Source organism: Grus americana, chromosome 7 (genome assembly GCF_028858705.1).
Source record: "Grus americana isolate bGruAme1 chromosome 7, bGruAme1.mat, whole genome shotgun sequence".
Classification (NCBI taxonomy): Eukaryota; Metazoa; Chordata; class Aves; order Gruiformes; family Gruidae; genus Grus; species Grus americana.
In genome coordinates, this window is record NC_072858.1 from 40,861,355 (window position 1) to 40,874,907 (window position 13,553).

A 13,553-nucleotide genomic window follows, 5' to 3' on the forward strand; every position below is an offset into this window, starting at 1 on the left:
GCAGTGAGCTTGTTCTCATGTAAAACGGCACTGGCACCTAGTGGCTGCTGGGTTCATCCACAGCACCCCGAAACGGCGTGCGGGTAGGAGAGAGGGGCTGTTTTGTCACCGTACGCCAACAGTAGACGACAGCCTCGGTGCTATTAAAGAGCAAATAAAACAAAGGACTTTTCTCAACAGCCTGCCTCACGCTGCGGCGCTCGGAGCTGCTGAATTTTCTAGACACAAAAAAATTATGAAAGGCCCCAGAAAAACTCCCCCAAAACTTCAAAAAGCCTGTGCCCACTGGTGACAAATAGCCTGCTATGAGGTGCTGTGGGGCACCGGTGGGACTCTGCAGATACCCTGATTCTGGGTCAACACCTCTTCTCCCATGAGAACCACCAACTTCCTAAAAACTCTGTTTAGGGTCAGATGCTCACGTTCCAGAGGGTAAATTTTACCCATGAGTATTTTAACCGTGCAATTCAATTTTGCTTGCATAAACCTGTTCAGTATGCGCGCTATTAAAAAAATAAATAAATAAATCCGCATTTAGTCTAATGCAATAATACAAACAAAATTATCTGAAACAATCAAATAAAATAGCTCAGTGTTGCCTGAGGAAAAAAAAAAATAATGAACCACTATTTCTTTTTCCCCAATGTATTTCTTTAAGGAAAACAGGATTTATTCCAGCTTACGCAGTGTAAGAAAAACAGCAAGTAGAGTGAGTGATTCTTATACCAGGATTCATTACGCAGCACCATTTTCAGACCAGAAAGCAGCTCCTGCGTTTCATCTGACCCTGTTTTAAGGGGCCGCAACGTGTTTCGCCATGCATGGTCCCGCGTGAAAACATGAAGAAAGCAGGAAACACTTTGCAAGAAACTTTCTGGATCCTTTTAGAACTTGCGCCTCGCTGCGCTGACCACGCCTGTCCCACGGCACAGTGGGACGCTGGAGCAGTATCCTCTGCTGCTGCCTGTATCCCGCAGATGCCACCGCTGCCGTCGGAGCGATTTTGCTGACAAGAGCAGGGAGGATGGGCTGGCTGGGTGAGTGATTAGGAAAGGACGCTAAGAGCATCTTCAGGGATTTGATTCCCAGTGTTGTTCTTCCAAAGCTCTCTCTTGCCTGACTCAATATTGCAATTGCTTTGAGTTCCTCCGGATGGGGATGTCTGAGACTGATTGCTGCTGGTTTAAAATGAATAATTCATTCTCTCCTACTGATTTTAAAGAGAGGCAAAAATTATCTGACTGACGATTCTCTGAAGAATTAAATAGATTGCATACAAAATTGGTACACATTGTTGGAGCTTATTAAACATTTACAATTGTTTAGCCATAAGACACTACAAGAATCCTAAATCCAGATCTGAAAGGCATATTTTCTTCTCCCTGTGGTCCCCAGATCTACCACTGACAGAGGCTGGAAGAGACTTGAGGACTGCGGAGCCACCCCATAGCGGTGCTGGTGGGAGGCACCTCAGGAGGGACCTGCCACCAGCACTGGGTCAAGGTGGTCGTGGCTTTGTCCAGCCATCTCCTGAAACCCCCAAGAGAAAATCCTCTACCTTCCTGGGGACCTTTCTGTGCTAAAGCCCTTTCAGCCAACAGGTTTTGGGACTGTCCTTCTGCCTCTTCAATGGTATCTTCATTCTGTGCTTTATCTCTCACGTGGGTTGGAGGCACACCACGAGCCCTTCTGGTGACCTACCTGTAAGTGATTCAGGCTTTGGGCATCAGCTCTGGGCAGCCCTTCATCCAGCCAGAGCCTGCTCACCTTGTATCCTTCCTGATGCTAAAATGAAGCAGGCTGAGGTCCGTTCAGAGCTGCCTCACCCACAGCTTTAATTCATAACTTCAATTCTTACTGGTTTCCATCTAAAGTACCTGAAATATAAAGTCATTGCCATGAAATCCAACCCTGCTCTGGCTGGACATCGGTCACCTTTTGCTAGCAGCTGCAGGTTCTCCCTCACCAACAGGTCCCTCCCAAAATCCCCATCCTGCATATGGCCCTTGGTGTAACCCCAGTGCCCTCCCACGACACCCTCCTGTTGAGGCACCCTCAGGCACATATAAGCATCCTTATGTTTTTTACCTTTTTGATGTGTCCCAAAGTGATATTTAGAAGGTAAAATGCCATCTGCTGACCTTTGCTGCGATCGGAGGTCTCAGCAGGAGCTTAACACAAGGACAACAAGAGTGGATAAAGCCAGCCTCAACGCCTTTCTCGCCCAGCATCCTGCCTGTGGACCGTGCCACAGATGCACGATGTCTTCAGGTCATAAAATCAGAGCAAACGTAAGTAGTCCTTCCAGGGATTTGGTAGCCTCCAGCCCACCTGTAGTCTCTTGAGCCACTTGTAGTTATTGGAGAGTTTTCAGAGGGCTTCTCTTCCAAAAACTTGCCCAGCATCCCCTTGAAATGCCACAAACCAACATGTGGTGGGCGGCACTGAGCCCACCTGGCACACTGGTCAGCTCAAAAGTGACATTTGTGAGAGAGAATAACACAGTCTAGCAGGAAAAAAACTGCCAGCTCCTTCAATATTTTATTCTGCAAGTGACTGACCTTCCCTTCCTTACTCGAGACCTCTGAGGTAGGACCTTATACAGCCGCTCTCATCAGGCACCCGTGAAACCCACACCACTGATTTATGGAGAACTCTGCGCAATTCACTTCATGACACTGTTGCCCCACCACCCCTGTCTATGGTGGCTTTTAACTCAAAGAATGAGCCCTCCAACTGCCCTAAACCAGAATGATTAAATGAAATAATATTCAGACCTTTCTGATGAGTATCTACCCTATTTAACCCTTTAGCATCCTAAGAGGTCAGCTTTGCACTTCAAGCACGATCAAGGAGTCTTCTCTTCTGATGCCTTGTGAATTCAGCAGCTCTTTCCAGTTTTATGGACTGGGGTTAATTTTATGGACTATTTTATGATCTGGATTAGCTCCCAATATGCACTAATTCTCTCCAAGGGAGCTCCCTAAGCACTTGTTTAATGACTAAAGAAAAAACAGTTACATCTTTTATTACAATAAGAATCAACTGCATCGAGATCTGGCCAGGACAGGAGCCGCCGGAATGAGAATACATTGGACTAGTGAGAACGAATTGCAGGTAAAGGTCGGAACTTTGCAGGAAATCAAGCTCACACAGCAAAGGATGAACAGCCACGCTCGAGGGACAGCAACGACGTACAGAGTCACTTACGCCACAAAAAAACCTCCCAGGCTTGCATTGTGGACATCGCAGGTGACAAATCTACCGCTCAAAGGAAACAGTTCCTTTAATGAAGGAGATCACCTACTGAGTTGTGATTTCAAAGGCTGAAGATGTGCCTTCAAATGGAACAGAGAAGGTGTGAGTGTTGGACAGTTTTTTCTTGTAGTGCCCCAAGTACCGTATCCTGTAGACGCCCGGCTCTGTGCCGTGAGGGATGTGCCATTCAACGGTCACGTTGCTCCGACCAAGTAATCCTTTGGTCCAGTAAAACCTAGCAGACAAACCAAAAACTTCAGTCAGCAAGAAAATCCACTTTTCCTTTGTTTTAATATCCCAAGATCTCACTGAGTGGAACGAGACGAATGGACCCCAGTTAAGTATATTTTAAGAGCTTCTTTTAACCTTTCCTTATACCTTTAGGCTATCAGAGCAGTAACCAACAAGCCAACCCAAAACCCGGCAGGGCTGAAAAATACCCAGAAACACGGAAAAACAAGTCGGTGGTCCTTTTTGCAGATGGAGAATATTTCTACCAACGTGTTCCTACATTCCCAACTCCGTATCATAACCCCATGCAATATTACCTCTGCGAGCAGCGTTTGTCAGCTTAGCCTTCCCTGCTCAGGGAGAGCGCTGAACCAAGAGGATGAGGTTTTATTGGAGGTCACGAGCAAAATCTATCATAATTGAGCTGAGGGATTCTGGCACCCATTTCCACATCAGACTCTCATTTTCTTTTGCAGACTTCTCGTGCAAAACCACTTCTGCTCAACCTCAAAACTCTACAGACAGCCACACATCACCTGCAGACGAGGGATTTTTCAGCTGGCTGTGATGAAGCACTTCTTGAGGAGATGAAGAAGGTTAACCTGCTCTTTTTTTTTTTTTTTTTTTTTTTGATACTGCCAATGAGGGGTACTGCTGGATTTCTCCCTAATTGTGAGTTATCAAGACCTCCTGAGATAGCAACCTCCATTTCATGGCTTTAACTAAAGGAAACAGATGAACAAAATATGTTGATTCATCGGCAACGGTAATAAGAAGTTTCCCATACCAGTCTTACCAGGAAGACTGAAATAAATATTTACAGACCTGACTGGGAGAAAAACAGTGAATGATGGGGGAAATTTAGTTCGGTTTGGTAAACAGAGACCACAGGCTGACAGAGGGCCCAGGTATCCACCTGGTTGCTCTTGTCCAAGGTTTTGGCCGTGGATTGCACTGGCTTGTCTGGGACAAAGACGACATTGTCTTGGGAGATGACAGCGAGATGACAGCACAAGACCCAAAGTGGTGGGGGATCTCCATCCTTGGGGACCACCACGACCTGCCTGGACGTGGCCCCAAGCAACCTGCTCTAGCTGCGACGTGTGTCCTGTTGGGAGCTGGCTTGGACCAGAGAACTGCAGCCTGAGCCTGGCTGTAACGCTGTGACCTAAAAACGCTGCCATGATAGATCTATGCCACCACCCAGCCTCCTCCCCACCCTGCCCTCCAAGCTCAGTGAACCAGGACCATGGGTCTGAGACTCGGGAACTGGAACGTATCTCAGATCCCACCTGGGAAGAGGCTTCTCACAGCTGAGCTCGTGGGGATTTCACCATGTCTTATCTCTGTTGGCTGTTTGCTAAGGGCAGGGCCAGGCAAATTCCTGCCTGTAGCTCAGCCCCTCCTCCTAAAGAGTCCCAAGAAAGCAATTACTGCCCTCAAGGCAGACACAGGGTGGGGCCAAACGCTTCTCTACTGCAAACACCAAGGCAGCATCCAGCAGAAGGGCAAGGCTGCACTGAGTTTGTCCCCGCTGCAACGGTGAACGCAGGACAAAGGGCAGATAACAGCTATCTCCTTCCCCGAAAGCTGTACCTCCTTTAAGTAAACCTTCATGTCTTTCGATCCCTGAAAATATGCATTTTACAAATGCAGCTATAAGCTATTTAACGCTTTGTAATGCTAAGCTAACAAATAACGCGGTCCCTTGTGCTGCTCCCCGATGGCAATGTCAGCACTTTTGACGTTGAACGTTAGTTTTTCCTCTACTAAAAAACCCACAGTCTGACTCCACTAATATCCAGTAAAAATGTCTGACGGTCCCTGTCCCCATCGCCTTAGTTACTGACATTTCAAGTTTAACACACTGAAATTGTAAAAAGTGACTCATTTTGATCTTAACAGAACCATTTCCCCGTTCCTGTGGTGTTTGGTACTTTGCTGGGGCACCATGGAGACATTACTGTCTGCACTGGTTTGCCTTCCAGCCAGCCCTTTTAGGCAGGAAAAGGCCAAACAGCTCCTCTTCCTCATCAGCGGGAGTATTTAAGTATCGTTCAGAGATCCAAAGTCTGACCTTTCTCCAGAAGGAAAAAAAAGATGTCCAGAGTCCTGTCTTTCCAGCATCACAGCAGCACATTCTTCAAGTTTTGCGCTTTTATATGTTTTTTTATCTTCTCGAGTGAGACGTTATTAAACATTTTCAGTGTTCCTGGCCCAGATTTTGGGAAATCTGTTGGGTTTTTGGAAGATAAGGGAAGAAGGCAGGGCTACATATACGGGTGATAAAATGCCGTCATTTCCCTTACTCAGTTAGGGAACTTGGCTGGAAAGGGTGACGTCGATGAGAGGGACAAGGTAACATAGCGCAAGTGTTAAACAGAGGGCAAGCACTTAGAAATGCAGAGCTCCAAGAACGGGTGGGAATACACCTCCTGCATTGGGACAGCCGGAGTCCTGGCCACCGGATCAGGTTTAGAGAGCAGCTGGTCGCACGTGGGCAGAGAGAATCACGCGCTGTCAAATGCTGGTCATAAATCCAGAGGAAGACTTTCCCAACGAAGCCAAGCTGTCGGGAACGTTGCCTCTCTGACCTCGGGCGCTACATGTTTGCACTGGGGTGTTGCAAGGTCAGAAGACCCCAAGACGGATGCTTTTCAGGGTCTGGTTTCTCATAGATGGGTTGCAGAGGCAGGTGGGAAAATGTCTGGGTTTATTCAAACGGGGAAGTAACTTGAAATTGAGCGGTTTGACAAAAGATGGCTTTGGTATTTCTATTTCACGTGCTGACTTCTGGTGCAGCTCTGAAAGGCGACACCAGCTTTGCTGCTTAGTGGATATTTTTCCTTAAGACTGACATCTCTGACCTTAACTTGGCTTCCTTACAAACTTTTTTTTTTTAAATTGTTGGCCGGTTCTGCTTTATGATGCACAGCAAAGCTGGCCAGCTTTTCCCTATGAAAACCCTACTGCGGTGAACCTCTCATATCTTCTGTTCAGTATCCTATTCATAGCGCGGTACGGCAGATGGATGGATGTAGGCTATGAACAAGTTGAACCACGAACCTTCTGTAATTCTTGCTCTTCCTTCTACCTCTCTCAAACTTATAAGCCTTCATCGCAAAAGCTAGACCCAAGGGGCAGATGGATTGTTGTGTTCTTGACAAGTTAACCACCCAAATATGGACCGATCCATCCCCAGAGAGCATCATCCGCAGGGACGAGGCCAACCTATGTTTGGGAGCTCTGAAATGAAGCCCTTCAGGTTAAACTCCAGTTAAGCCGTGGAGTCTGTGGAACAGCGAAATCTGGTCAGGGCACCCACCTGGTGTCCCAGGAGGCATCATTCTGCACCACGTCCCAGCTGTCTGAAGTGCTGGCGTATCTCTCCACCATCAGGAAGTTGTGTTCAGTCTGGAATAAAAATGGCAGCGTTAGCCCGACACTGACGGGACAGGTGTATCCCTACTTTTCTGTGTCACTTTAAACTGGAGAAGGGACTATACTTCTGTGTGCTTTACTGGCAAATGCGGTAATTACTAGCTAAAATGCTTGTATTTCATTGCCGAAGCACAAATTTAAGCTAAAAAATAACGCAGAGAATGAGTGAAGAACTTGATTATTAGAAAGAGAACGGACAGGTGAGGTTATTTGCTATCAACGTCTATGCAAGGTGAGTGATGGGAGGAATTAAGTACCTTTCTAATTTTCTTTGCTTTGTTAATGCACTGAGCCAACAGGATGGAGACTAGAGACCATGCTTGCTACAACTGGATGGCACTGGTTACCGACCAAGAGAGAGTGCCTGGCCTAACGCACGACATGGGTGCCTTCAACTTCAATAGTATGAAGAGATCATGAATGGTCCGTATCTGACCAAAATAAGGACTTTGCCCCAAAAGCATTCTGGTGGTGTCAATTCCCAAAGCACACGCTAAAGGGAGAAACCATCTTCTTCTGAACTCCCAGAAAAGAAAAAAAAAAGCACTGGAAGCACACGATCTTACTCCTTCTGAAACCTGAACGTCAAAGATTAAAATGCTTCAGGCAGAGGCAGTAACTAAATATTCACTAATCCCGAACATCCCCAATTTCAGCATCATTGCGTCATATTTACCGCATTCTCTGCAGAGTTCCTGGGGTTTGCGCCTACAAAAGTTACTTCAGCAACATCTCCCTGTGGGGGAAATTGAGATTTATATTAAAGACTGAGCAGCAAATTGCACATTAAGAACATCCTTTGAAGATGCCATATGAGTTTTTTAGTGGTTTGGTTGGGGAGGTTTTGTGGGTTTTTTTGTGGGTTTTTTTGGGTTTTGGTTTTTTGTTTTGGGTTGTTTTTTTTTTTAATTACTTATAATTTCAATTGTTGCAATAGCAATGGAAAATTTTTACTGCAAACTGATATTCTGTGCCTTGCCATTCCACTTATCCTGCTTGCTGGATAAACTCCACCATAGCACATAAGATTTCTGTGTAAAAGAGGGAGGGAAACAGGTGAGATTTTTAAGAATGCCTCCCTGCCTTCTTCCTACCTTACTGCTGGAGACAGCAATGAGATGAAAGTCCTTGCTCTGAACACCTTATCTAAATTTTAAGCATTGCAAACTGAATCCTTTCTGGCATTTTTATTTCATTTACATTCCATTCCACATCAAAGGCGACCTGATTTCTGCTTGTAAAGAAATCGCTGTACAATATTTGCCTATTTAATCATCAGCTGTTATTTTATGTCGAAGCAGAAGAGGAAATCTTCTTCATGTTGGATAAAGGGCTTTTATTCTCCCCTTCATTCACCCATTTTAATCACCTTCAGCACAACAACGTTGGCATGAAAAACGCTCTGCCTCTGTCTTTTCAACCATGCCCGCTAAGAGCAACGAGACCTTTTCGGTCTGAGACCCTTTAGGAACCACAGACTTTTTCAGATGAGGGGTAAGAATTTAAAGACTATTTCCTACAGAGGTTTTAGCAAGTCCTTGAAGCTCTCACCACTTGATACTGTTGTCTCACTTCTTGCAGCACATCCCCAAATGTCTTATTCACCGGCGCGCGGTCAGCAATGAGAGGAGGCACCAAGGTGATGTTACCTATAGCGAAAACTGGGGGCTCTGGACCACGTGGCAGATCCTGAACTGTGTTCTGGGAGAGGGAAGATGTGCTCATTATACATACATGTAGATAACCGGTGTCTCCCTGATGGATCACATCACTGCTGTGGCTCTTTATCCAAGTCCATTACTTAGATTTTAAGAACAAGGGCAATAAAGTGAGCATGAAAACAAACAAGATCATCTTCATCTGCTCTCTGCATGCAGGAGCAATCCCCGCAGGACCCACTGCCCTGTTGCTGAGGTCCCCCAAATCCACCCGCCGGAATATCCCATGACTTCAGGAGGCAGCACCCGCCCACCAGTCCTGCATGTTCACATGGTCCACAGACACAATGGTGACGGACATCGCCATGTACAGCAGAAATGTAGCAGATTTTTTTTGTCTTGGTAGAAAACCAGCAACTTCAGGCCATGCTGAAAGGTTGGAAGTACCTATTTCCTAAACTTTAAAGCAAAAAAACCCCCAGAATTTCTCAAGTGGAATGAGACCCCCATTTGCAGGAATTATTTTCATACCACGTGGGAATTTCTCAAAGCGGTTTCTTATGAGAAAAGAAAGGGTAGCAATCATGCAACCTCACTGAAGAACAAATATAGCCATCACCATTTACAGGATTTATATATCTCTAGCAGCATGTGGCATACAGAAAATGTTGATTACCTTAGCAATAGCCCTTGCAAGTCCTCTGTACAGTTGAATATAAGCAGAAAGGGTGTGCGGCCCATAAATAGTTGATGCAGCCTCGTATCGTTGAACCTAGCAACGGACAAATTTGGAAAAGGAGGGTTTAAGGACTCTTAAGCAGTTTATGCAGCTAATCCTACTGTGCCAAGACAAGATCAGCACTGTACCTGCGGGGGTTTATTTGCTCCCTTACTGCTAGGGAGACAGCCCAACGACTTGCCTAAGTATTTCTACTGCCATTTCAGGTTGCTCTTCCTTCTCTAATCCATCGCAAACAGGGAGGACCAGTTGTCACTCTCCCAATTATCACAGCTCTTTTACTCTTTTAAAGGCTTATGACATAGGTCATCTCCTCTCCAACATTTTGGGTTGGAGAACCACAGTTCTTCCACCCTTCCCTCCCAAGTTAAGGGTTTCTGAACCCAAGGACTCCATCCAATGGTCCACATGTTCCTCAAAGCCCAGCATCTACCATGCCTTGTGAGGACCCTTACAACTGAGCCTTGCAAGCTATATTACGGTCTTTTCCACAGCAACACGGCACTGCAATTCACGTTCACCTTACAACCCTACAGCTCCGAATCTTTCTTCTGGCAATTTTGCCAACTTAGGAAGATAATTTCTAATTCATCCAAGTCATCAGCAGATTGCTAAACCAGACCCGAACTCCCAGGAGCTCCCTTCAGTACGTCTGACCATTTCCACATTAAAGCATCCATACGTGCTCTCTAGCTAGTCAGGAAACCACACTGGCCCGTCGACCATGTCGTCTAGGCCAGAATAAACAAGAAGGTCTCGTGATTTCTGCCACAGATTCTTCAGCTTTTTGTGGCAAAGGAAAGGTACTCTAAACATGCATAATTGCACATGAATTATCATCCCATATAGCCAAAAGTTGAACTCAGTTAAATAGTTCAATCCGCAATTTTAACATTTACCTGGTATTCTTCATAGGTGGTAATGTAATGAGTGTAGACATTGCACAGACCTGCAATTACGACATCCATTCTTGGTGTACCATGAGAATCAAATTCCTAAGAAAGGAAATAAATCACTTATCTTGTAACAGCTGTTTAATGCACAATTATGTTGTTGTTGTTGTTGTTGTTATTTACCAGGACAGAATACAAAGTTATGGTGGGAGGGGGCTGGATGTGCAGGAATGCAACCCTACAAGTGTAATTTGCCTTTGTTAATGTCTCATATTTACTTCCCAAAGAAAAAAGAGAAGAAATGAACTCACACTCCAGCAAATTCAATAAATTCAGGGCTTTTTTTTGAAGCTGATGTCTGCATACTCCTAAAAAACCCTGGTGATATAACTGTGTGAGACAGGCTCAGTGAGTTGTGGAGACAGTATCTGAGATGAAGCTGGTATTCAGGCTGCAGCTGAGAAGGGGATCTATCAATCAGAAAAATGGAAAAAAATACGTTTGCCATTTTTTTTCCCAATCGTTCTCGTGTTGCAAAATCCCGGTAGGGATTAAGGAGATAAACCCCTCCATCCCAGAGACAAAACTCCTGCTAGCATCAGTTACACCTGGATCCCAGTTGAGTTTGCTTGTGTTGGCTTAATGGATTGAAACCTGACCGGTTTGCTTCCTTTGGGGAGGACTTCAATTTCTCCTGCATGTCAGCAAGCACATGCAAAATGCACCTGAGGCAATTGTGAGAAGGAAACATCTGAGAGACATGAGACCCGTGACCTCAGCTGGGAGGAGACCAAGGAAAGACCAGAAGGATCAAGAAACGTGAAGTTCCAGATACGCTGCCCTCTGGAGAAATCTCTGCCTCAGCAACTTACTTTTTTAACAGCTTCCCGTAGCCTGCGTCCGGACATGGTCCTGGGGGCATTAAGGGAACAAGGTCAGTCTCCAGAAACGTGGGGAGCTAAAGCAGGAATCGCTGGTTGGACACGCAGCACGCCACCAGAAATTCACATAGCACTTGCAGCACTGCTCAGCATCCCTGAAGGCTTCTCTGCGATGAGCTCAACCAAAACACCTCAAAACATTTCGCATACATCATCGCAGCCAGGGCGAGGCTGGAGGCACCCCAGGGTGGGATGGGGTAGAAAAAATAGTGCTAGGAATAAATCATTTTCCTATTCAGATTTTCACCATCGCACCGTCAATAGCCAGTGCAATTCATGATTACAGTGTTTGTGGCATGGGGGAAAAAAAAATCGGTCAAATTTAACAAGTTCCTTTTGATTCATTGAAACTGCATTTTGCAATGAACAGTTAAAATTATTTAGGAAGCTTGTTCGCATCTCATTCATTCCCATGGCTAGTTTACAGATCGGAGAAGAAAATCATAGAATCATAGAATCATAGAAACACATACGTGAACTCTCCGGGAACAGCAATGATTGCCAGAGATCCAATGGCAGCAATCTGAACGTCCACAACGTCAGGGTGCCATGGGTGAGGCCGAGTCATCTGAGGTGAAAAAAAACCCAAAAAGTGGATGTGACTATTGTAGGATAGTAGCAAAAAAAAAGATAGCTGAAGTGGTGTCCTTCCTACAGTCATAAATCAGGCAAATACATTTACTTTGTGGACAGGAACACGAGAAAAACTTTTACCTCCACACGTACTGCAAGCTGTCTGACCGTAACTGATAAGGCACGTGTAAATATTATGGGTAAGGCAAAAAGAAGGCATTGCCAGAGAGGGAGCTTAAAGCAAAGTGGGTAAATAAGGTCAGGGTCGCACCTAGAACCTCCTCACCTGCGTGGGAAAAGGACATCGTGAGGATCAACAGGGCTGATCATCTCACCAGGAGACCAGGAGCGAGTGAGTGAAATCAGAGATCCCGATGGCGATGGGAAATGACAGTTACCCCTTTGTTAGCTGAGCAAACGCACCATCAGTTGTGATGTAGAGGGAGAGTTTCTAAGTCACCCAGAGGGTGATGCTCAGGGAACCCTCGGCCTCGCCCTGACCTCAAGCTGCCTCTTAGCAGGGACCACACCATACTCGGACTCAGCACCATTGCAGCAGCCACAACGCGCTACAGCAGCATCTCGTCTTAAAAAAAAAAAAAATAGCTAGATAAAAGTGAAGAAGACTGTTAAAAGGAAATTAAGAACAACAGGAGCTCAAGGGTGGCATGGCTCCAGCAAGTAAAATGTAAAATCCCACTCCAGCAAGCCAAAAAGATTTTTGAGGAGTAATTTACTGGGGGGCAAAACATGAATAACAAAACCTTGTGAAGCACATCAGAAGCAGGAAGCCTGCCAGAGCATCCGTGAAAGGATGCTCAAAAGGTGATAAAGTCGTTAAGAATAAAGTATAATTTACTCTCAGTAGCACCATCCTGGATGGAGGAGGTAGGGTGGGAGGAGGCTCTGTGCTGGGACCTCTTTTTTATGAGAGGTGAAGTGAGGAGCTGATTGAACACAAAGTGACACTAGGAAAGCTTTTAATGAGACTGGTGAAAGGAATAACAGCAGATCGCCTCATCCAGATGGCATCTCTGAAGTGCTCTAACGGACCTTGGACATGATCCCGCTCCACTACAGTGCGTTTCCCTTAATGCCAAGGGAACAGCAGGTGGAAGAAGGGACATCAATTTCCTTTTAAAGTTGTAAGAAAGATTTTGGGAAAGTTTGGTGAGAACAAACACCAAGTCCTGCCCAGGACAGAGCAGCCCCGAGCATGGGGATGGGCTGGGACCAATGGGGCAGCAGCTCTGCAAAGGCTGGCCCTATGAAACAGCCCTTCCCTGTGCGAGTGGGGCATCCCGAGCAAGTGGGGGATCTCCATCCTTAATGACTGCCCTGACTCTTCTGGACATGGCCCTGAGCATCCTGCTGTAGCTGCAGTGCTGGTCCTGCTGGGAGCAGGGTCGTGCTGGAGAACCCCACCCCAGTGTACCTCCAGCCTGAGCCTGGTGTCATTCCACCTCTGGATGAGCAAGTCTGGCATCAGTTGATGTTATAACTCACAGAACTATCAGACACTTGCATAAATGTGACAGAAAAGCAGAGAAGTCAACAGGACATTTCCAGAGGAAGTCAAAGCCTGGTAGAAACCTCTGAAGACAACACTGAGAAGGTGGGTAAGTTCATACAGTCCCCAGAGTTTCCAAAAGGCTCCATGACAAATTACTTCATTTTGCATGGACCAGTCTGTCAAGTGACAAAAAGAAAGGTCCTCTCACGGATTACGTTAGGAAAACAATGACAGGATGGAAGAAAAATCCACCCAGAGCTATTAAGGTCTGAGCACCAGCAGAGGATGTCCTGGAGCCAGAGACTG

The 13,553-nt window shown here is 45.9% G+C and overlaps 1 protein-coding gene across 1 annotated transcript in view; it reads right to left on the minus strand.

The window, feature by feature from the left end:
* Positions 1–3,057: 3,057 nt before the first annotated feature.
* The window catches only part of LOC129208456 (putative neutral ceramidase C), a 35,847-nt gene continuing 25,351 nt past the window's right edge, over positions 3,058–13,553 (minus strand). Inside the window, exons 18-25 of the mRNA XM_054831086.1 lie at positions 11,635–11,729; positions 11,093–11,132; positions 10,227–10,322; positions 9,265–9,360; positions 8,482–8,631; positions 7,607–7,666; positions 6,815–6,903; positions 3,058–3,493 (exon numbers count right to left, since the gene is read on the minus strand). Of these exons, the coding sequence (XP_054687061.1) occupies positions 3,304–3,493; positions 6,815–6,903; positions 7,607–7,666; positions 8,482–8,631; positions 9,265–9,360; positions 10,227–10,322; positions 11,093–11,132; positions 11,635–11,729 (816 nt within the window). The 3' untranslated portion in view covers positions 3,058–3,303. The remainder of the gene's footprint in view (positions 3,494–6,814; positions 6,904–7,606; positions 7,667–8,481; positions 8,632–9,264; positions 9,361–10,226; positions 10,323–11,092; positions 11,133–11,634; positions 11,730–13,553) is intronic.